Below are 20,130 nucleotides of genomic sequence, written 5' to 3' on the forward strand. Positions count from 1 at the left end.
ATAGCTACATAGATAAACTTGTCAACGTATGTAACATTTACATTTTAACAGCATTTGGTCATCAAAAGCGATTTACAGTGCATTCACTGACACATTTTGCCAGTATGTGTGTACATTGGGAATCGAGTCCATGAATATGGTGCTGCAAGTGACGCTCTACCAGTTACAGGACCTCATATGAAACAGTCTTCCAGTTGGCATTAGTCTTTAAAATCAACATGAAACAATTCACAACCCATTTTACTTCTTGTAAAATGGTCCTGAAACTTGATTATGAAAATGGACTTGACCGTTCCACATCAGAGTGAAGGAAATGAAACAGCCAGCACACGTTGGTTTAATTTAAAGTCCCCCGTAGTCAATAATTTATCCCTTAAAACTCACCAAAATGACATATTTGAACGTTTTTTCCTTTTCAAATAATTATTATGCCTTAAAATATCTTGAATGTAACTCGACACCCTTGCCTCGTTTAGTATACAAGGTTCTATGAATATGCAAATGAGCCCCGCCTCCACTCACTCACTCAGCTCAGAGATCCACTGGTTGACGATCACACGTTGATCTGATTGGTTACAAGGTCGTTTGTGACGTCAGAAACACCAGCGATTTCAAACCGTGTTTTTGAGACTGTCTTTGGTTCACTGCAGTTTTAAGCAGAAAATACTCAGCAATGCTGTCGACTTATGAATTTACACATGCTTTGTCTTAAAGCATATTAAAAACACCACATACACATATAAACAACTATTAAAAGCTGGATTTTCACCACAGGGGGACTTTAAGTGGTGACTCTGAGCATGTTATTACATTTCAAGACCTTGTTTTCTTTGAATAACATGGCTAAAACATGTATTAAGAAAAATAAACAGGTTCAGTTTTGATTTCATGTTGACTTAGAATAGCACAATAGAAGTCTAGACCATAAGAACCAGTAGTTTCAGAACAGTTCAGTATGGCTGCAGGCCTGTCATGTTGTACCCAGCCGGTGAATGCCAGATTGGAAACGGGTAAGGATAGGAGGGCAAAGATGCCTCATAAGACCCAGGAAAGGGGGTGCCCACTGGTGGACAATGCATAGAGTGGGTCTGAGCATTAGGTATTGTTAGATGTGTTGGAAGAAGTACAGGTTGAAGAGCCTTCAACTGTTCGGATAAGTCTCCCCGGGATCTCTCTAAGGTTGGCATGTAGGGCATTGTTAAACCGGCATGGGGGTGGAAGAAGTACTGCTGGGTACTAGGAAGAGGCTTCGGCAACATAGTTTTTCCTTTCTCTTTTCTGTCCGTCGTCATGCGAAGCTGAGAGGACACTGGGATCTTCTTCAAATAGGCTTCATCGGTGGTAGGCCTCTTTAGGAGGTGCTGATGATAGGACATGTGTGGCTTAAAAGTGGGTTGTAGCCTACAGGGATCACGTGGTAAGACTTTCGAGAAGCTTGAGGCATGAGGAACCCAACAGGCTTTGGTGTAGACGGGCGAGGGAAGCCTGTGGGATGCAAGTCTGGTGGCGGATTTACCATCCGAGGTCCATAAAAGACTCCTTTGAGTTTTTTCGGGATGGGTTTGGCCAGCTTGCAGGTATTCCCGGTAATGGTAGTGGTGATAGTTGGCAAGTTCTTTGCTGTTGGCGTTGGGGTAACAACCGAGAGGCTTGCAAACCCCGGCGCTACTGGCCTTGGATGTGGGAAGAGTTGGCAAACGAGAAGGTGTTTTACTTCCGATCTCTTTGACGGGAGACTTTTGGGTCGTCACGGCTATACAGTCCTCGGATGAGACCGAGTAAGGAGATGGGCTTCGGGACAAGGAGTCAGACGGAGAGGAGACGGGAAGGGGCGAGCCTTCGGAAGAGTGCCGGGTGCGTGTAGAGGAAGGGTTAGCGGGAGACTGGGAAGAGAGGGATAGCTGGATAACGGAGGGTCTCTCCAGCTCGGTACCATCTTCCACGGAGCCAGAAGCAGGGATGGTGAGGCTAGCCTGAGCCATACGCTTCTTCTTCTCCAAGGGAGAGATCACCTCAGCCGGGATGGGGGTCTGAAGGAGTGGGATCTCTCTGGGAACCGTGGACGGCTGCTCAGAGTCGGAGGATGGCATCCACGAACTGGGATGGGAACACATGCCTCTCTCACAGTGATGATCTGATCCCAGTTTCTCCTGAGAACGAAAGTGAGATGCGTCAGGATAAGGAGCAGACTGATAGATCGTCACACAGGACGTTTGGAGATACACTAAAAGTCGCTGTTTGGATTTAAATAGGCAAATGCTTAGGAGTCATTATTGCAGTAATTATTATGTTTCTGGCATGTTATATGTGTGGCAACAGCTCATTGATGGAGTGTGTAGCTTTTCATTTCTTAAACAGCCATGTATGAAGACTCATCATGTTCATATTCCAGGAGGAAAATGTCAAGATTCATCCGGCTCAGATTGAGAAAGAATGGTTGTGAGGAGCTTGAAGAATCATTGTCTCCTCTGAGTCCAGAGCTTAAATTCATTGAAAGTGTTTGGGATGTGCTGGAGGAGACTTTACAGAGTTACAGACTCTTGCTTTGACAATACAAGATCTTGACCAAAAACTGATGCACCTCTTGATGGAAATAAATGTTGTGATGTTATATCCATCAAGAGGTGCATACATTTTTGGTTGTTATCCTGGAATATGAACATGATGAGTCTTCCTACATATTCCTACAGATATTTAAGAAATGAAAAGCTACACACTCCATCAATGAGCTGTTGCCAAACATATAACATCCAAGAAACATAATAATAACTGCAATAATGATCCAGTCATAGACTCTTTTTTTGTATAACATTTGCCTATTTAAATCCAAACAGCGACTTTATTTTTTTGGCCGGGCAGTGTGTGCATCTCTCAGATTTACTGCATACCGTTGGATTGGATTGTACGTAGGGCTGGGTGATCTATCTATCTATCTATCTATCTATCTATCTATCTATCTATCTATCTATCTATCTATCTATCTATCTATCTATCTATCTATCTATCTATCTATCTATCTATCTATTCATTCTATCTATCATCTGACTATTTCTATCTATCTATCTATCTATCTATCTATCTATCTATCTATCTATCTATCTATCTATCTATCTATCTATCTATCTATCTATCTATCTATCATCTGACTATCTATCTATCTATCTATCTATCTATCTATCTATCTATCTATCTATCTATCATCTGACTATTTCTATCTATCTATCTATCTATCTATCTATCTATCTATCTATCTATCTATCTATCTATCTATCTATCTATCTATCTATCTATCTATCTATCTATCTATCTATCTCTCATCTGACTATTTCTATCTATCTATCTATCTATCTATCTATCTATCTATCTATCTATCTATCATCTGACTATTTCTATCTATCTATCTATCTATCTATCTATCTATCATCTGACTATTTCTATCTATCTATCTATCTATCTATCATCTGACTATTTCTATCTATCTATCTATCTATCTATCTATCTATCTATCTATCTATCTATCTATCTATCTATCTATCTATCTATCTATCTATCTATCTATCTATCTATCTATCTATCATCTGACTATTTCTATCTATCTATCTATCTATCATCTGACTATTTCTATCTATCTATCTATCTATCTATCTATCTATCTATCTATCTATCTATCTATCTATCTATCTATCTATCTATCTATCTATCTATCTATCCATCCATCCATCCATCAAACTTTAAACTACTTTAAACAAACAAACTCTCTGGTCCGGCTTTCTCAAGTCAACTTCTCGACAAACTTTTTTATCTAAGTTTCCTAAAGACTTGTTTTGTGATCCCTCCTTGTCTCAAGACTAGTAAAGTAGCATGAACATCCTTAGATTAATTCCTACTAATTGGTTCAGACAGTCCACTTCAATGAATCAATTCAACAATCTGTTTGCGTCATCACATAGTTCTCACTAGTTCTCGTTTGACAAAGAGTTCCTTTGATCGAAGTGCATTTCTTGCCGCTCACCTCGCACTCTTCTCTCTCCATCTTCCTCTTCTTCTTGCTCTCTGGCTTACTTCCCCTGTTCTCAGGGCTCCTCTTGTACTGTTTGCGAGGTTTGGAGGGTGGCAGTGGTTTGTCCTCCTCCCCTTTCAGTTGCCTCTCAAAGGGCAACACCAATCTGCACAAAGAAAGAGATTGTGAGTCAGAGTCTCCCTTGTAAGAGTTTTCATTGCAACTTCTCGTTCTGCACTGTAGTCAAGTCACCTTCATTTATACAGCGCTTTTAACAATATAGATTGTTTCAAAGCAGCTTTACAGCGATAATAGGAAATTAAAGTAACAGAGATTGTTTTGGCTTTACAATCTCAAACTTTGAATAAAGTTATTGTCCAGCTAAAGTTAGCTTTGATTGATTCACTTCCGTTGCAAAGATCATTAGTTATGACCAACACACCTCAAATCATTAGGTTTGTTTGAGATTGCAAGTGTGTTTACCTCTCGTAGTGTCTGCGTGTGCATGTGGCGGCACTAGTACTGCCTGGACTCCCCCCCAGCTCGTCGTACACATTCTTCCATAGCCTCCGCGCTGTAACCTGTGAGCAAACACAGCGTTGTTATTATACACCCTCAGCAGCAAAGAGAACTGAACTGCCTAATCTTTAGTGATACTTCTTTCACATGGATTCAACTACAAGACAGATGCTAACGACAAGGCCACACCACACATCACATAATAAAAGTGATTTCGACGTTCTTTCAAGGGATGCACGATATATCGGCCACTATATCGGTATCGGCCGATATATGTTCATTTTTAATGTTTTCGTTATATGCCCAATAGGAATATATCTTAAAGCTGATAAATAATGGATTTTTTCCTTCAGCTGAGACACTTCAGATGTGCACTGTTCACCATGATGGATTTGAATCGCCTGATTTATGATTGAAATCACTTAACAACAGTTCAATGCAACATTTGACGTCTGTCATATATGCTACATAAAGTTATAATGAGAACGTTATAATTGTGTGTTTGGGACATGGCTTTTAATGGTGAGACTTTTGTTTTTCTCAACATGTATATAAAAATTTGGATTTAGATTTACTGGCCGATATATCGGCTTTCAAATATAAAGAATTATCGGTTTTACCAAAATGTTCATATCGGTGCATCCCTAGTTCTTTCTACTGGTGCGTTCACATTTACTTTGTACAATGAAATTCTGCAGGCAAATTCTCGATGGGAATTTGGTAAACCCGACCCGTTATCAGACAGCAGCACTAATTTTATTTCGTACCCGACCCGTTCGACATTAAGACCGCGTCTCCATTAATGAAAAAAACATATAGCCAAATATGAGGCTTTCCGGTCAAAATTTCAGGGACATTTCATTTTATTTTCTAGCATTTTGTTTGACAGTTTGTGCACTGCATGCATTGCACTATCAGTCTGATCAGCTCTTGTCATAGTGGAACTTCATGATTAGTCACTGCTTAGTTTCAGAGGTTGCCTCATATCTGTCTAAGTACATACCCCAAATTTATTTTCACAGGCTGATAAAGGTTTCAGCTTTACAATGCGAATACCACTCATACTGCCTGACACATTGCTAAATCAGTTAATGACCAAGGTACTTTTTATTGGCAGGTGTCAGTCCTCTGAAGTGTCTGTTTAGAGGCAGCAAACACATTCATTTTTAGATGTGTTACTGGAATAAAGTTTGTCTGATGCAATAATGGCTCTCTTTTCTTTGTTGCATGACTCTTACAAGGTCAAACTTTCCACTCCCAGACCCCATTCACACAAAGAAAACAAGACCCCCTTTGACCAAGGCTAAAATTATATATACAGATAGACATCGGTTTTACTGACCACACGCACACTTATTAAAATACAAACACTTTAGCACCTTAGAGAGAGTGGAAACTTAAGAGTGAGAACAAAGCTTTGTAGAAGCAGGTTTGGACAGAAAGAGCAAGTGGCGGATGGACCCCTATTCTCATTGTGGTCATAACGGTCACTTGCTGTATGTATGGTGTGACCTAAAGCCATCATAGTTTCCACTGTGCAAGAGCAAGAGGCGAATGCATGACCTGCTTCTCAACTTCCTCGTGAGCTGCGGAAGCCTTGGGCAGTTGGCACACTTGCACAATATATCGACAAGATAATGCTATCAGTGGCATGAATGAGAGATGGGGGAGATAGACCAGCAACAGGTTGTGAAAGGTTTGTTTGCTTGAGGACACCTACCGCATCATATCCTCCAAGAGTCTCCACAGCTTTGTAGATTTTCCACAGGTTGACTGGAAAAAAAGAAAAGTGGTGATATGTAGATTCACTTCCCACAAAATGCAAAAATGCACACGTCATTTTAGTGTTTCAACAAAAGTTCAGTAAAAGGAGGCGCTTTTTATTATCTATTAATTTTATATTAGGTATGGAAACATGTTACTAAATTCTGGAACACTGCTAAATACAGTTTAGATTTTCTTTAAAAAAAAAAAGTATATTTCATATATAGTAATTAAAACAACGCTAGAAGGATTGCAAATTTAGCCTAAATGCAGTCTCACTCAGGTCTGGCTTGCTAGTTTTCTACCAAATTAATAAACAAATATTTTTTACAATAAAATTGTTACATGTTTGCGCTTGACAAATGCAGTCAACAGAAACATTTTTGTAAAAATTCAGAGGTTACACTTTATTTTAAGGTGATGTAGTTACTCACATATATTAATTAACCACATGTACTTACTATAGAGTTATGGTTAGGGTTTGGTTAAGGAATAGTTGCTTGTAATTATGCATAATTTGCTGTTATTACTTTAGTAAGTACATGTAGTAACGTGTCACGTTAAAATAAAGTGTTAACAATCCCGAAAATGGACTGAGATTTCATGCAAGTAAGTTTTGACTAATGATTTCAATAGCTGGATACAGTTGAGAAGATCTTATAGAATTTTTATATTTTAGATAATTTATCAAGCCGTTTTTACAACAAAAATCATGAAGTTTGTGTCTTTAATGCTTATAATTGTCCTGGCACACCGTATTCGTGGAAAGTGACAGATACAGTGTTTTTTATATTAGTGGTTCTCAGCTCGTGCTATATGTTAATAATAAAATGCAATTAGTTATATAGTTTTAAACATGGTTTATGATGACAATGTGTTTTGTGAGGTGAATTATGGCTGCTGAAAGCATCAACCCATTTAGAAAGTAAATTCTCAGCAATTTTGAATATCATTGGGCCAAAGCAGCTCTTCGTAATATATATATATATAAATACATTTACATTTATTCAATTACATTTGCCTGATTTTGAGAGTTGAGGTTTTGGTGTAGAGTTACCACATGATGTTCAATGCCAAAAGCATCTGAAAAGCACTGATTTAAATGATATTATATGAGATGCAACAGTTTTCAGACTCACTCTGTTTAAAGCCAAGATGGGGAATTCTCTCTATCGGCGTGCCTCTTTCCTTCATAAAACAGTACAGATTGGTCACAAATGTCCTCTCTTCACTCTCAGATTGGTCGGTTCTGGAAGCCTCATCGCTGCTATTGGTGGATGCCAAGTTCTCCATCTCCATGCTGGTCTAGTGGGAAAATGGTGCATGGTTAAAAGACAGAAAATCACGAAAGTTGTCCAAAGAAATGCAACAAATATCTGGGTGCTTTTGCTTAAAGAATATTTTAGGAATACAAGGCTTATTCTCGAACATTAGCTATGTTTTCATCCAGAGAACTCATGAACAAAATTGGAATATCGCATCATAAAACGAGTGGAAAAGCTCAAAATCGGCACTTCCTGATAAACTGGCGCCAATTATGACCCAAAAAAAATAGTAGGAAAAGCCAATGTGGGTTTTTTCCTATGTATTTCCTATTTTTCGTATTTCGCTGGTTACTCCAGGTATAGCGTCCAAACAGGCAAAGTCACATTTAATTTATCATTCACACATAATTTGTTCAGTAAATGTGATCCCATCCTAGTTTATGCGCATGTTTTGTCATCAGATCAGCACATTTGTTTAATTTATGCGCATCTTGGCGTTTCCATCCAGCGTTTTTTATGCGATATCCCAAAATGGTGGAAGAAAACATAAGCTACGGTGATTTTTTCATGACAATTACTATACATTATTAATTATATACTCTGTATTTTACTGTATTTTTATTTATTTATGCATTTTAATTATTACTTATATTCAAATGGTAAACAATGTAAATGATGGTAGTATTGCTTGTTTAATGATTTAAATAAAAAACTATTTGTTTTCAAGTAATAAGAATCACCATTAATAATAATAATAATAAAATGACAAAAAAAGGTAAAACTTCCAGACACATCCTGGTAGTGAAAAATTGAGAGAAAATTAAATGGTCACAATGCAAAAAAATAGGCGTTTTTTTAAGGTGAAATGTGATAAATGTGCATAAATTTGACAATTTTTCTATTTCACATAATTGTCCATTTCTGTCTAGTTCAGGAGTTCCCAACATAAGAGTTCGATTGTCAATAAATATACAGTATGCATGTGCACTGTACACGATATAGGCAAGATATGAATATATGTGGGAGAGTTTGTGTCATTTACAGGAAGCGGCGTAATTGTGCTTCGAATAACCTTCAAATTTCACTTTCACACAAATAGCATGATAAACCTTCTGTCTGATTCATTTTCTGAAAGCCTCATGCAAAATTGCAGGTGATATAGGTGTTCATGCAACTCCAGTCATATTCAGAGTGTGAGACTGAAAACACAACAGCTTTGGCTTTCACCACCACTTTCAATAAGTAACCAGACATCCTGTTTGAAGGGAAACCGAACCACTGGTGGGGTTTTCACAAATGAGAGATGCACTAGTGCTGTTCTCCACGCTATGATCAAGACTCGTGTGCTGCAAACATGAGAAACCTTGCAATTACTGCAAGAGAGAGAGGGCGGGAGTTAGTGATTCTGCTGAAAATCACAATGAATGTATCTACAGTCAAACAAATATTTGTTCAGACACCTTCAACATTTCTCACATTATCACAGTTTATTCGCTATAGTTTAGAAAATGGTAATAAAATATGAGAAGAAGAACTCCCAGTTGATATTTCACTGGTTTTGTCCGTCCTTCTGTTAGACTGTCTCGCAAATAAATTATGTTGAATATCTGTCAGCTGTTAAATTTAACTACACAATTAGATAGTACCAGTTTAGCTCAACCAATCACCAAGCAATGCTTCATGTTGTTCAATCTGTGGTGTAAAAAGGTTGCATTAGCAATTAAAGAAAAAACACTTCAGCAAAACATGATCAGGTCTGAATATTTTTACTGGTATTCACTCTATGAAGAGTTAATGGGTATAATATGTCACAGTTTACTTTATTTTGCTATCCTCACTTACATAAATTAACTATAGTGTCCTACAAAAAAATATATATATATATATATATCTGAATGATTTTTGAATTGACTGTATATTATACTAAAAAAGTGAAGTGAGATTATCAGATAGATATGTTCCTCAGTTCGCACTTATCTATACAATTTAATCAAAAGACCTTGTGCAATTCGCTTGTACTGTACTTCAAATCTTACAAATATATTTAAAAGAAACTGTACATCCAGATAATATAATATTGCTGAAATAAAAAGCCCTCGCTTTCATGACACTTTTAAATAATGTCAAACTAAAAAGTACTTTTTAAATTATTATGTTTATTAAACTTTTGACATGCTAAAGAACTATTTTGATGTGTTGACTAACATACGAAAGCACTTTTGATTTGTTATAAATCTGATATTTCATTTAAAGTTAATATATTTTAAATGTACTAAATTGAAAAGTCATCATTACAAGTGTGTAATTACAAACATAATTAAATACATGACACAAGTTTCAATAGAAATGACATTAAAGTTAATTTTTACACATGAGCATACTGATTTAAAATTATATTATTTCCATATTAAGAACTATTTGTATAAGTATGTAAAAAAGTGTACTTCTTTTTTTTTTTTTTTTTTGCCGAAAGCAAGGCTAATATAGACAAAAACACAAGTTTTCATGAAATGCCTATGGTTTCAGACACCACTACAAATAGCTGTCCCCTCAAATAATGTCCTATTTAAGAGTATACTGGGGGTAAATTGGGCCACAGCCCTTGAAACACAGCACGATTTAGGGCATCATCCATGTCTGTAATATAAGGTGACCAGATTTCTGAAATTGAAACCTCACTTATTGTCTATGAACTAACAAACGGATGCAAAATATTTTTTTAACTTATCAAATGTTAATTTGCTATGCGTGTGTCATTTATTTTTTAACCCTAACCCTATACCCGATAAACACTTCATTCTCACTATTAAATCATCTTTAAGTAGTTTATTTTCACCTTTTGAATATTTTCTTAATTTTTATTAATAATAAAGGCCTCTCCAAGCTGATATGCGGAGAAGAATAAGTTCAGAAATAGGCGGGTTCGAACTACGCCCACTTTTTACATTTTTATATATTTTTTTACAGTCTATGGTTAGGACACGATGTAAGAGCTGTGCGTGTAAACCTCACTCCCCTGATCTCAAGAGGCGCACTAGCGATTGATGCTATAGCGGCTGCGGTCTTTAACGTCCTTGTTAGCGTCGGTTCATATCATAGACATAGAGGTTCGAATCCCGCTCAGAGCGTGTCAAGTAGGAGCGATTACACATACAAACAGTATTACTTTAACATGAATAGCTAGTATGTGACTACCTTGAATCCTCTTTTGCTACATGATGATAATAATGCTCTGCTGTTCTGCACGTAAAGCTCTTCACAATTAATGTAGCGGCGCGAAGTAATCAGTATTCCCCGCAGCGCCCTCTGTTGGTGAAAATAACCACTACATCACGGCTCTGGTAATGTTGCCTGGGCTTTTTCGCAGTGTATTTGTGGCACCTCAACACCTTATAGATGTTCTTGCATAACCAGAAAGGAACAAGCCCTGGTGAAACAGGGAAGTAAGTGAATGTTATCTACAGAAAAACAGCACATTCACCCTGAGTGGCAAAGTGATAAGCTGATCACGCCAAAGTGGAAGTGCTAAAGCTAACGCCCAGAAACACAAGACAATGACCCAGAGTGAGGGCAGGCCGCAAGTGAGAAATGAAAGAGTGAAGGCATGCAGAAATGAACGCCAGCCGTCAAGTATCGCCCACTCAGAAACAACACACGTGACTTATAGCTTCCTGGTAAACTCCAGAAAATCAGTTCATGTAAGCTAATGGTTTAAGAAATTGCATAGCTGGTATATATACATTGTGGCTTGATGCATGTCAGACCAACTGGCTGTTAAAGGAGCCATAGGATGCAAAACAGGGGGTGAATTTCATTTTTTGTAAACTGTCCAATTATTAAAGAGTCCATTTACAAGTCAAGTCATCTTCATTTATATAGCGCTTTTAACAATGTAGATTCTCATTTCATGGAGAAGTCTTAAAGATGGAGAAAATGGTCATTATACTAAACTTCGATCCTTGACTAATCTTATACATTTAGATTTTGGTTGCACTTTATTTTGATAGTCCACTTTAGACATTCTACTAGCTATAAGTAACTTTGGGTTACACTTTATTTTAAGGTGTCACTGTTACAGTGTTACGGAAGCGTATTGCATTCACTTGAGGAAAAAAATCTACTTTTCTGAATTAACGAGTTAATATCTCAGAATTGCGAGATACTTTTTTCATGGAAAAAAGTTTTTGCTCTGTTTTTCTGAATAAATGACTTAATTATGAGTAACTCATTGATTCATAAAAACAGAGTGAAAAAAATGTTTTTCAAGAAAAAATTCTCTCGTAATTCTGAGATATTAACTCGTTAATTAAAAAAAACAGAGCAAAAACTTTTTTTTCATTAAAAAATTTCTCGTAATTCTGAGATATTAACTCGTTAATTCAGAAAAACAGAGCAAAAACTTTTTTTCATGAAAAAATATCTCGTAATTCTGAGATATTAACTCGTTATTTCAGAAAAACAGAGCAAAAACTTTTTTTCATGAAAAAATATCTCGTAATTCTGAGATATTAACTCGTTAATTCAGAAAAACAGAGCAAAAACTTTTTTTTCATGAAAAAATATCTCGTAATTCTGAGATATTAACTCGTTATTTCAGAAAAACAGAGCAAAAACTTTTTTTCATGAAAAAATATCTCGTAATTCTGAGATATTAACTCGTTAATTCAGAAAAACAGAGCAAAAACTTTTTTTCATGAAAAAATATCTCGTAATTCTGAGATATTAACTCGTTAATTCAGAAAAACAGAGCAAAAACTTTTTTTTCATGAAAAATTAACTCATAATTCTGAGATATTAACTCGTTAATTCAGAAAAACAGAGTAGATTTTTTTTTCCTCAAGTGAATGCAATACGCTTCCGTACAGTGTAGTTATAATATACATATACAGTGCTGAGTAATATTAAGTAACTACATGTACTCACTATAGGGTTGGAATACGATTAGGATTTGGTTGCATGTAATTATGAATAATTTAGTGCATGATTCTTACTATGGTAAGTACATGTAACGATATTTAGCAAGGACACTGTCAAATAAAGTGTTACCTAACTTTGCAACTACATGTCGATTAGCAGTTATTAGAGTATTAGTAGAATAAGTTGAAAAGTTAGAATATCTAAAGTGGACTATTAAAATAAAAATGTGTATAATATGAGCCCTTTCTCTTTGCTAAGCTGGTTTGCTGGTCTTAGTTTTGGGCACAGATCATCTAAAACCAGCTAAACCTTTTGTGTTGGTGGAAACATGTTTTGGAAACATTTGGTTGCATTTGGTTAAATCACAATCACACACCGAAAACCATTCATAACAGCTTGAGAAGAGAAATTCCCCAGTGCATTGCGCACAGAAAGCTTTGGATTTCCACTTGATGACTTTGGTGGTTGAACCGTGCCGTTTGCTGCCGAAGTAATGTTCAGTCAGTGAGTTTCACACTGAATAGAGTTCCTCAGAGAGGGTAACTTCTTCCCAGAACAAGGCCTCTACAATGACTAATATTGAGCATATAGCGCTTTATTCTAACCTCTGACTAATATAGAAGACAAGAAGGCCCCTTTTCAGTGTACCGAAATGAGTAAACATTGAGGCCCAAGGGTAAATCTCTCTCCTGTAAAGGGAATAATATCATACATGTGTATGTAGGCCCAAAAGCTGGGGCAATCTAAAACGAGTCTGATTCATTCTTTCCCTCGCTTCAGCCATGAATACAACAGAGAAAACACACTGACACATGCTTTTTGCTACGGGTACAACTGAGCACCGGTCTGTCCTGATTTGAGTCATCTTCACTGAAATTTCATATAGAGATTTATCTGATTGCCATCTACCCAAACACTTCCTGTTATATTGACAACACTGATAATAACCAGCTTCGAGGAATAGCGTTGAGAAACGTTCTTGGAATAAATGTTTAAATATCTTTTAATCAGGAGAAATATGTTAATGAGTTTTGCCAAAAAACGGTCTATTAAAAATAATACATTTTGTGCAAATAGCAATAAAAGTATCTTCTTTGCACTAAGTGTAAATAGTTAGTAGTATATTATACAAAATATTCAGTGTATTTGATTATTTTTATGTTTCCTACTTGTCCCTACATCCCTAAAGCCTATACCTATTAAACCTAATCAAATACACCTATACCCAATACACACTTCATTCCCACTATTAAATCATCTTTAGGTACTTTATTTTCACATTTTGAATATTTTCTTCATTTTTATTCATAATAAAGGCCTCTCCGAGCTGATATGCGGAGAACTTTTTTTGTTTTCCTCTGTATAATTATGTCTTTTATTATTGTAAGGTGTCCTTGAGTGTCTTGAAAGGCGCCCACAAATAAAATGAATTATTATTATTATTATTTATTAAGAAAAAGTTCAGAAAAAGGCGGGTTTGAACTCCGCCCACTTTGGGATCAAAAATGCTCTTTAAAAATGAATTGGGTTCAGAAACCTATGGGCATTTTTTCTCTTTTATCTGTTACAAAGTCATTTTTAACCACAAATGTAATAAAAGAGCCGAGGTAATGCTTGAATGCACATCAACATGTCATTAAACTATTGAGGGCACTTGATATGCAACAAAAACATGAGATCACTAGTTCAATTTAATACAGTCATATCAAGACCACAATAGGGAAGAGCTCTTAGACGCTACCTTAAAGTTTCAAACAGGAAGGTTTTGTGTGTGTGTGTGTGTGTCCCCGTCCCTCTCGAACTGTGGCTAAAAGTAGCACAGACCCTGCTGTGAGAGACTCGCAGCTCTTAAATTTCCACCATTCAAATTTCGGAAAAGTGCGTGGGTAAAGTCTGCAGCGGACGTGTCAATAACACTCTCAAAATGAGAGCTTCTACATGTTGAAGAAGAAGAAGAAGACGCAGTGGCATGGCCAGCGCTCGCCACCAAAACCACACGGCTTTCAACTTCTGACGCCACCCTGGAAATATGATGCATCTTTGCACTAGCATACAAACGCTGTTTTCAATTACCAGAAGTGTGAGAGAGAGAGAGAGAGAGAAAAAAAACATCTGCCATTGTTTATATGCCTATCTGTGTGTGTAGCATAAAAGAAATGACTATACACATGCCACATTTTACTCACTTATTCACTTGTTATTCGTATGTACTGGAGAAATGAAGAAGCGAAAACTGTTACCGAAATAACTAAAAAAAGGGGAGCAAAGACTTGTTGAGTAAATACATGTCAATATACTGGGACACTGTGTTCTCACACAACAGATAAAAAAAAAAAAAAAGTATTTTCTTGCTAAATAAAAGTCAAATTGTCAATCATGTCAGATGTCATGTGACTAACTACTGTTCCTGACATCAGCATTCTCCGTAACCGAAATATTGCAATAATACCAGAAATCAATTTGGCAACAGTCATTAGATCGAAAGGGGAAGTGAGATGTTATTTTTACAAGCAAATTTGCACTTTTCAGCAACATCAGAAGGATCAGTTATGTGAAATTTACATAAACTACCATGCGAATTCATGTTTACAGTTTTGGGAGATAATACGTTCTCACGCCTTGAAGGGATAGTAAGCATTATATCATCGTTTACTCAAAACCATATGCTTTTAGTCGTTTAGTGGAACAACAAAAAGCGGAAATTTGGAGAACTGTTACGCAGCCTTTGCCACAGAACCACAATAAAAATAGTGCATTGGACTGAAGTCATATGATAGTCTCTGCTAAACCACCAAATGTTCTCAGAAATGAGTCTAAAGGCTTTGAGTGAAGCATGAGTGGATTACCTGGTTTGGTGAATTGAGCTCCTGCTGTGTGTCTTCACAGTCTTCACGCTCTGCTTCTCCAGATTCGACCTCTCCTCGAGGGTCCAGCACTGAAACACAGTTACACACACACGTCAACGATGCCAATCTACACTGGGAATGAAATGTTTTAGTGGGGTTTTCAGTGTTGATGCAGATATCGAGAAAGCAAGCAAGCCAACTGATCAGCTTTATAAAGGTGTTATATATATATATATATATATATAGCAAATAAATGAATATGATTGACTTTAAAAACAAGTATAGAGTCACTTTAAGATTACTCAAAAATGGATAGTTTTAACTCAACATGATCATCGTTAACCGAAACCTGTATCACTTTCTTTCTTCCGCGGGACAGGAAAGAAAAAAAAAAGTCCATACAATGAAAGTACATGTTGACTGACATTGTATAGGCAAAAACTGCTGAAACACTGTTCTAACAGTGTTATTTCTTGTTTATATACTTTTATAGTATTTATTCATGTTTTGAATTAACTTTTATTTTTAAATTTTCAGTTTTCATTTTAGTTTAAGTTTTTAGTAATTTTGTTATGTGCTTTTGTCACTTTTAAAGTTTTTTTAAGTACCTTTATTATATATATATATATATATATATATATATATATATATATATATATATATATTCTAATATTTATATTTGTATCATTTTTATATATTTATAGCTTCAAATAATTTTCATTTCAGTTTTAATTTGAGTAATAACTTATTTATTTCAGGTAGCCGCCAAGATAACATTTATAATTTTATAGTTTTCTAGGTTTTTTGTTTATAATATTCTTTGTAACATTTTTTTATATATGTATATTTAGAGCTTAAATTCATTTTTATTTCATTTTATTTTATACTTCAACATATTTCAGTTAGCTGCCTAATGTAACATTTATAAATTTCTAGTTTTAAGGGTATGTTATATTTATACTTTGTCACATTTTTATAATTCTATATAGCTAGGGTTAGGGTTAGGTTACATTTTTATTTCAGTTTTAGTTTAAGTAATTTTAGCACTTCCACTGAATTATTTCAGTTACTTGCCAATAACATTTATAATTTTCCCCCAAACATTTTTTTGAAATATTTACATTTATATATAGCTTGAAATCTGTATTTCAGTTTTAGTAATTAAACTTATTTATTTCAATTAGCAGCCAAGGCAACATTTCTAATTTTCTTTCAAGTTTTTCATCCAATATTTATATTTGATTTCAGCTTTATTTCAATTAGAGAACACGATTTTGAATAGTTTTATTTAACAACACTATCTTCAAAATAACATTTATAATTTCATAGTTTTCTAGGTTTTTTGTTTATAATTTTCTTTGTAACATTTTCTTAATATATTTTTTATAGCTTAAATTCATTTTTATTTCATTTTATTTTATACTTCAACATTTTTCAGTTAGCTGCCAATGTAAGATTTATAATTTTCTAGTTTTAAGGGTATGTTATATTTATATTTTGTCACATTTTTATATTTCTATATAGCTAGGGTTAGGGTTACGTTACATTTTTATTTCAGTTTTAGTTTAAGTAATTTTAGTACTTCCACTGAATTATTTCAGTTACTTGCCAATAACATTTCTAATTTTCCAATTAAATTTTTTTTTTCATCTAATATTTATATATTTTTGAAATATTTACATTTATATATAGCTTGAAATCTGTATTTCAGTTTTAGTAATTAAACAAATTTATTTCAATTAGCTGCCAAGGCAACATTTCTAATTTTCTTTCAAGTTTTTCATCCAATATATTTTATTTCAGCTTTATTTCAATTAGAGAAAACGATTTTGAATAGTTTTATTTAACAACAACAACAACAACACTATCTTCAAAATACCTTCTTTTGCACACAGAAGAGGTTTGAAATGACATGATTGTGAGCAAATGATGCCAGACTTGAACTAACACTTTAACAACATCAAGACCTCCTCAATCCTGGGAATCCCAATGACCTCAAACATCAAAACAAGCAGCGAATGCATCATAAACTCTCTCTCCACAGCACGTCTGCTCTATAAAATGCAGTTTTGCGTTAGAAGCGTTGAATTAAATAGACGTGAGAGAGAGAAACATTCTAATATGAAACCACATGATTACAACACTACTTCCTGTCTGTATGCATAAACCACAGCTGTGATACTTGCTCGAATATTAAAAAAAAACTTTGTGTGCTGTCTAACAAAACCGACACGAATCCTCCTCAGATTATAATAAAACTTAAAAGCAATATCTCGCATACGTTCACCGAATCAATCATGTGTTGTTTATTACATACGGCCTTTTTTTACATGCTTATCATCCAATGTCAGGTCAAATGTCCCACGAGCGAGCATATCAAGCCATCGCTGCTCAACAACGTAACCATCAGGCACCTGACAGCATCTTATTGACAAAACCACTGAATTATATGTTGGCTCTGGGCAGCTTCTCCACTTCCCTTTTCTCAGAGCCTCCTCACCACTCTTCACACTCGTATATCTGTGTGTCTGAAACATCCAGAGACGCTTCAGACGCTTCCGGTGCCAGGGCACTGAACAGCCTTCTGTTATTCCACTTCCCCTTCTGAGCCACAGCGCAGAAACACTGTGACAAGTTCGACTGATATTATCACTGGTGCGATAGCAACTTCTGCATTGTTTTCTGGAAGGATGATGCCGATGGGACCTCGATTTCAGCATTTAACAGGCCGATATTACACGCAAACTGCGGCTTTTCTTCTGACCGTGAATCTGTCACATCCCGGATTGGCGATTGCAATCTTTCTCGTCTCGAAAAACAACATCACAATGTGATAACCCTGTGATATCATCACAAAGGAGTTGGACGCTGAATAGTTATCATCAATGTCTGTGATGTGTGTGTGTGTGTGTTGTGCCATTAGGCTTATCTAGCTCACTTTCATCAGTTTGCAGTCAGTGTATCAGATGAGGGGTTTTACGCTTCAACAGCAATGTGTTGCTATTTCTCTAAACCACTTCCTCAAAGAGCAAAACTTGTTATGGTTACTCATATATACGCCTTATTACTGTCACTCAAATTACTAAAATGACAGAAATAGCTATGGCAAGCCACTTACCACTCAAAAAAAAAAAACTAGTGTCAATTTAACTTTTATTTTGAAATAATTCAGTAGTATCTTTTTCAGTTTCACTAGTTAACCATTCATTAGGCTAATACACTGTTAAAAAATAAAATAAAGATTATCAGAGTATGTTTTACAAGAAAACATTCAGTAGTGACTAGCATCTTTTTCAGTTTCACTAGTGTAAATACTATTTCAATTGTTTTCTACTTGAAAAATGGAATTAATTCATTATTTTACTCGCTGTTTAGTCATAATTGTTTGTGAAATTTACTACACTGTAAAAAATGTAAAGTTATGACACTGTATTTTTTTACATTGCTTTATCTCTTGCAATTTTCAACTTGTTTTTATAAATTATACAAGAGTCGACTCATTTTTAAAGTCAGTTTAATGTAATTTAAGTTGAAATGACTTAAACACCCAATTTGATTGTACTTAAAAAAAGGAAGCAATTTTTATGTTGATCAAAACTTTGTCAAATCAACTTTGTCAACAAGATAATTAATTTGGTTCAGATAACATAATATTTTAAGTTTCTGTTGATTAAACCAATCTCCTTTGTATTAACTCAAAATTTTAAGGCAACCAGGTTGCTTATACTTTAAGTTAAACCAACAATTATTTATTTTTACAGTGTAGAAATTTCTGGGTGAAAATTCTTTATACACTCAATTATTTTCATTGTATAATCTCGCAGTTTTTCTACTAAGATGTTTAATTTAACTAGCCCATATAGCCATTAGGACTAGTCTAAACAAAAAAAACAATAATAATAGTGAGATCAACAACAAAAAACTAACTAGAGTACTAGTGTCTCAGAAATGGTAAATTTTGAAACTAAAACATATATTAGTCACTATTATATCACTTATATGTGCAATGTAAAAAAGTGCTATAAAAATGGCCTAGGTAAATATTAGTTCGTTTTAAGCCATGTCAATAGACATATAGTTATGATAATTCCCAAATCATTTCAAATGTTAAAATGTATTGCCATGTATAAATAAGCAATGATCCCTTCTGCACAGTGTAGATAATATCTTAAATCTATGAATTAGGCATTAAATCTAAAACCTTCTAAAACTGGGATCTGATTTGTTTTAAGGAAAACTGTCACAGTCTAGAAAACCAGTTCACAGACATTCTCACTCTTGTTAAAAACTCATTTAAAAGCATTAAAATGTACCGTAATCATGTTAATATTACACATTAAGTGCATTGAAAGTAATATAACTGCTTACCCATTTTCGAGAAGTGCGTCGTCCACAGACTGTGAGTTCAGGAGCGTGTATTGACGTCTATCTGTCCTTGTTTAACAGTAATTGACAGCTCAGTGTTGAGCACGCGCTTCCACATCAGTGTCACTCGCGAGCTCGCCTCTCATTGGACACTCAGTCACTTCCTCACTCGAGCGCAACAGGAACTCTGGGACTCTGAGTTTTGTTGCACGACTTTTTTTGTTTGTTTAGTTTTTATTTAAATACCACTTCGCTTGAATATTGCAATATGGAACAACACGAGGGTGAGTAATTACTGACAGAATTGTCATTTTGGGGTGAACTATCCATAGCTTACTATACAGTTTTACAAATAAAGCTATATTCAACTCGAAAGTAAATATACATATAGCCTAATGTAGGTATTTTAATTTTTTTAATACATTTTGGAATTGTTATTTTGTAAATAAATTAA

The 20,130-nt window shown here is 35.2% G+C and overlaps 1 protein-coding gene across 1 annotated transcript; it reads right to left on the reverse strand.

Annotated features, from left to right (window-relative positions):
• Positions 1–310: 310 nt before the first annotated feature.
• Positions 311–19,792, reverse strand: arid5a (AT rich interactive domain 5A (MRF1-like)). Its single transcript, XM_056246902.1, has 7 exons — positions 19,680–19,792; positions 15,312–15,400; positions 7,423–7,588; positions 6,240–6,292; positions 4,484–4,581; positions 4,013–4,166; positions 311–2,150 (listed from the first exon to the last, which is right to left on the reverse strand). Exons 1-7 carry the CDS (start codon positions 19,681–19,683, stop codon positions 951–953), a joined length of 1,764 nt encoding a protein of 587 aa, XP_056102877.1. The 5' UTR covers positions 19,684–19,792; the 3' UTR covers positions 311–950.
• Between the last annotated feature and the right edge of the window lie 338 nt (positions 19,793–20,130).

Source organism: Rhinichthys klamathensis, unplaced genomic scaffold, assembly GCF_029890125.1.
Source record: "Rhinichthys klamathensis goyatoka isolate OS25496 unplaced genomic scaffold, OSU_Roscu_1.1 h1tg000040l_1, whole genome shotgun sequence".
Classification (NCBI taxonomy): Eukaryota; Metazoa; Chordata; class Actinopteri; order Cypriniformes; family Leuciscidae; genus Rhinichthys; species Rhinichthys klamathensis.

Excerpts from the sequence above, each read along its gene's own strand:
- arid5a (XM_056246902.1), bottom strand. Across the intron at positions 4,582-6,239 it reads CTCTTGGAGGATATGATGCG|GTTACAGCGCGGAGGCTATG; the intron begins GTAGGTGTCCTC and ends GTTTGCTCACAG. Across the intron at positions 2,151-4,012 it reads TGGAGAGAGAAGAGTGCGAG|GAGAAACTGGGATCAGATCA; the intron begins GTGAGCGGCAAG and ends TTTCGTTCTCAG.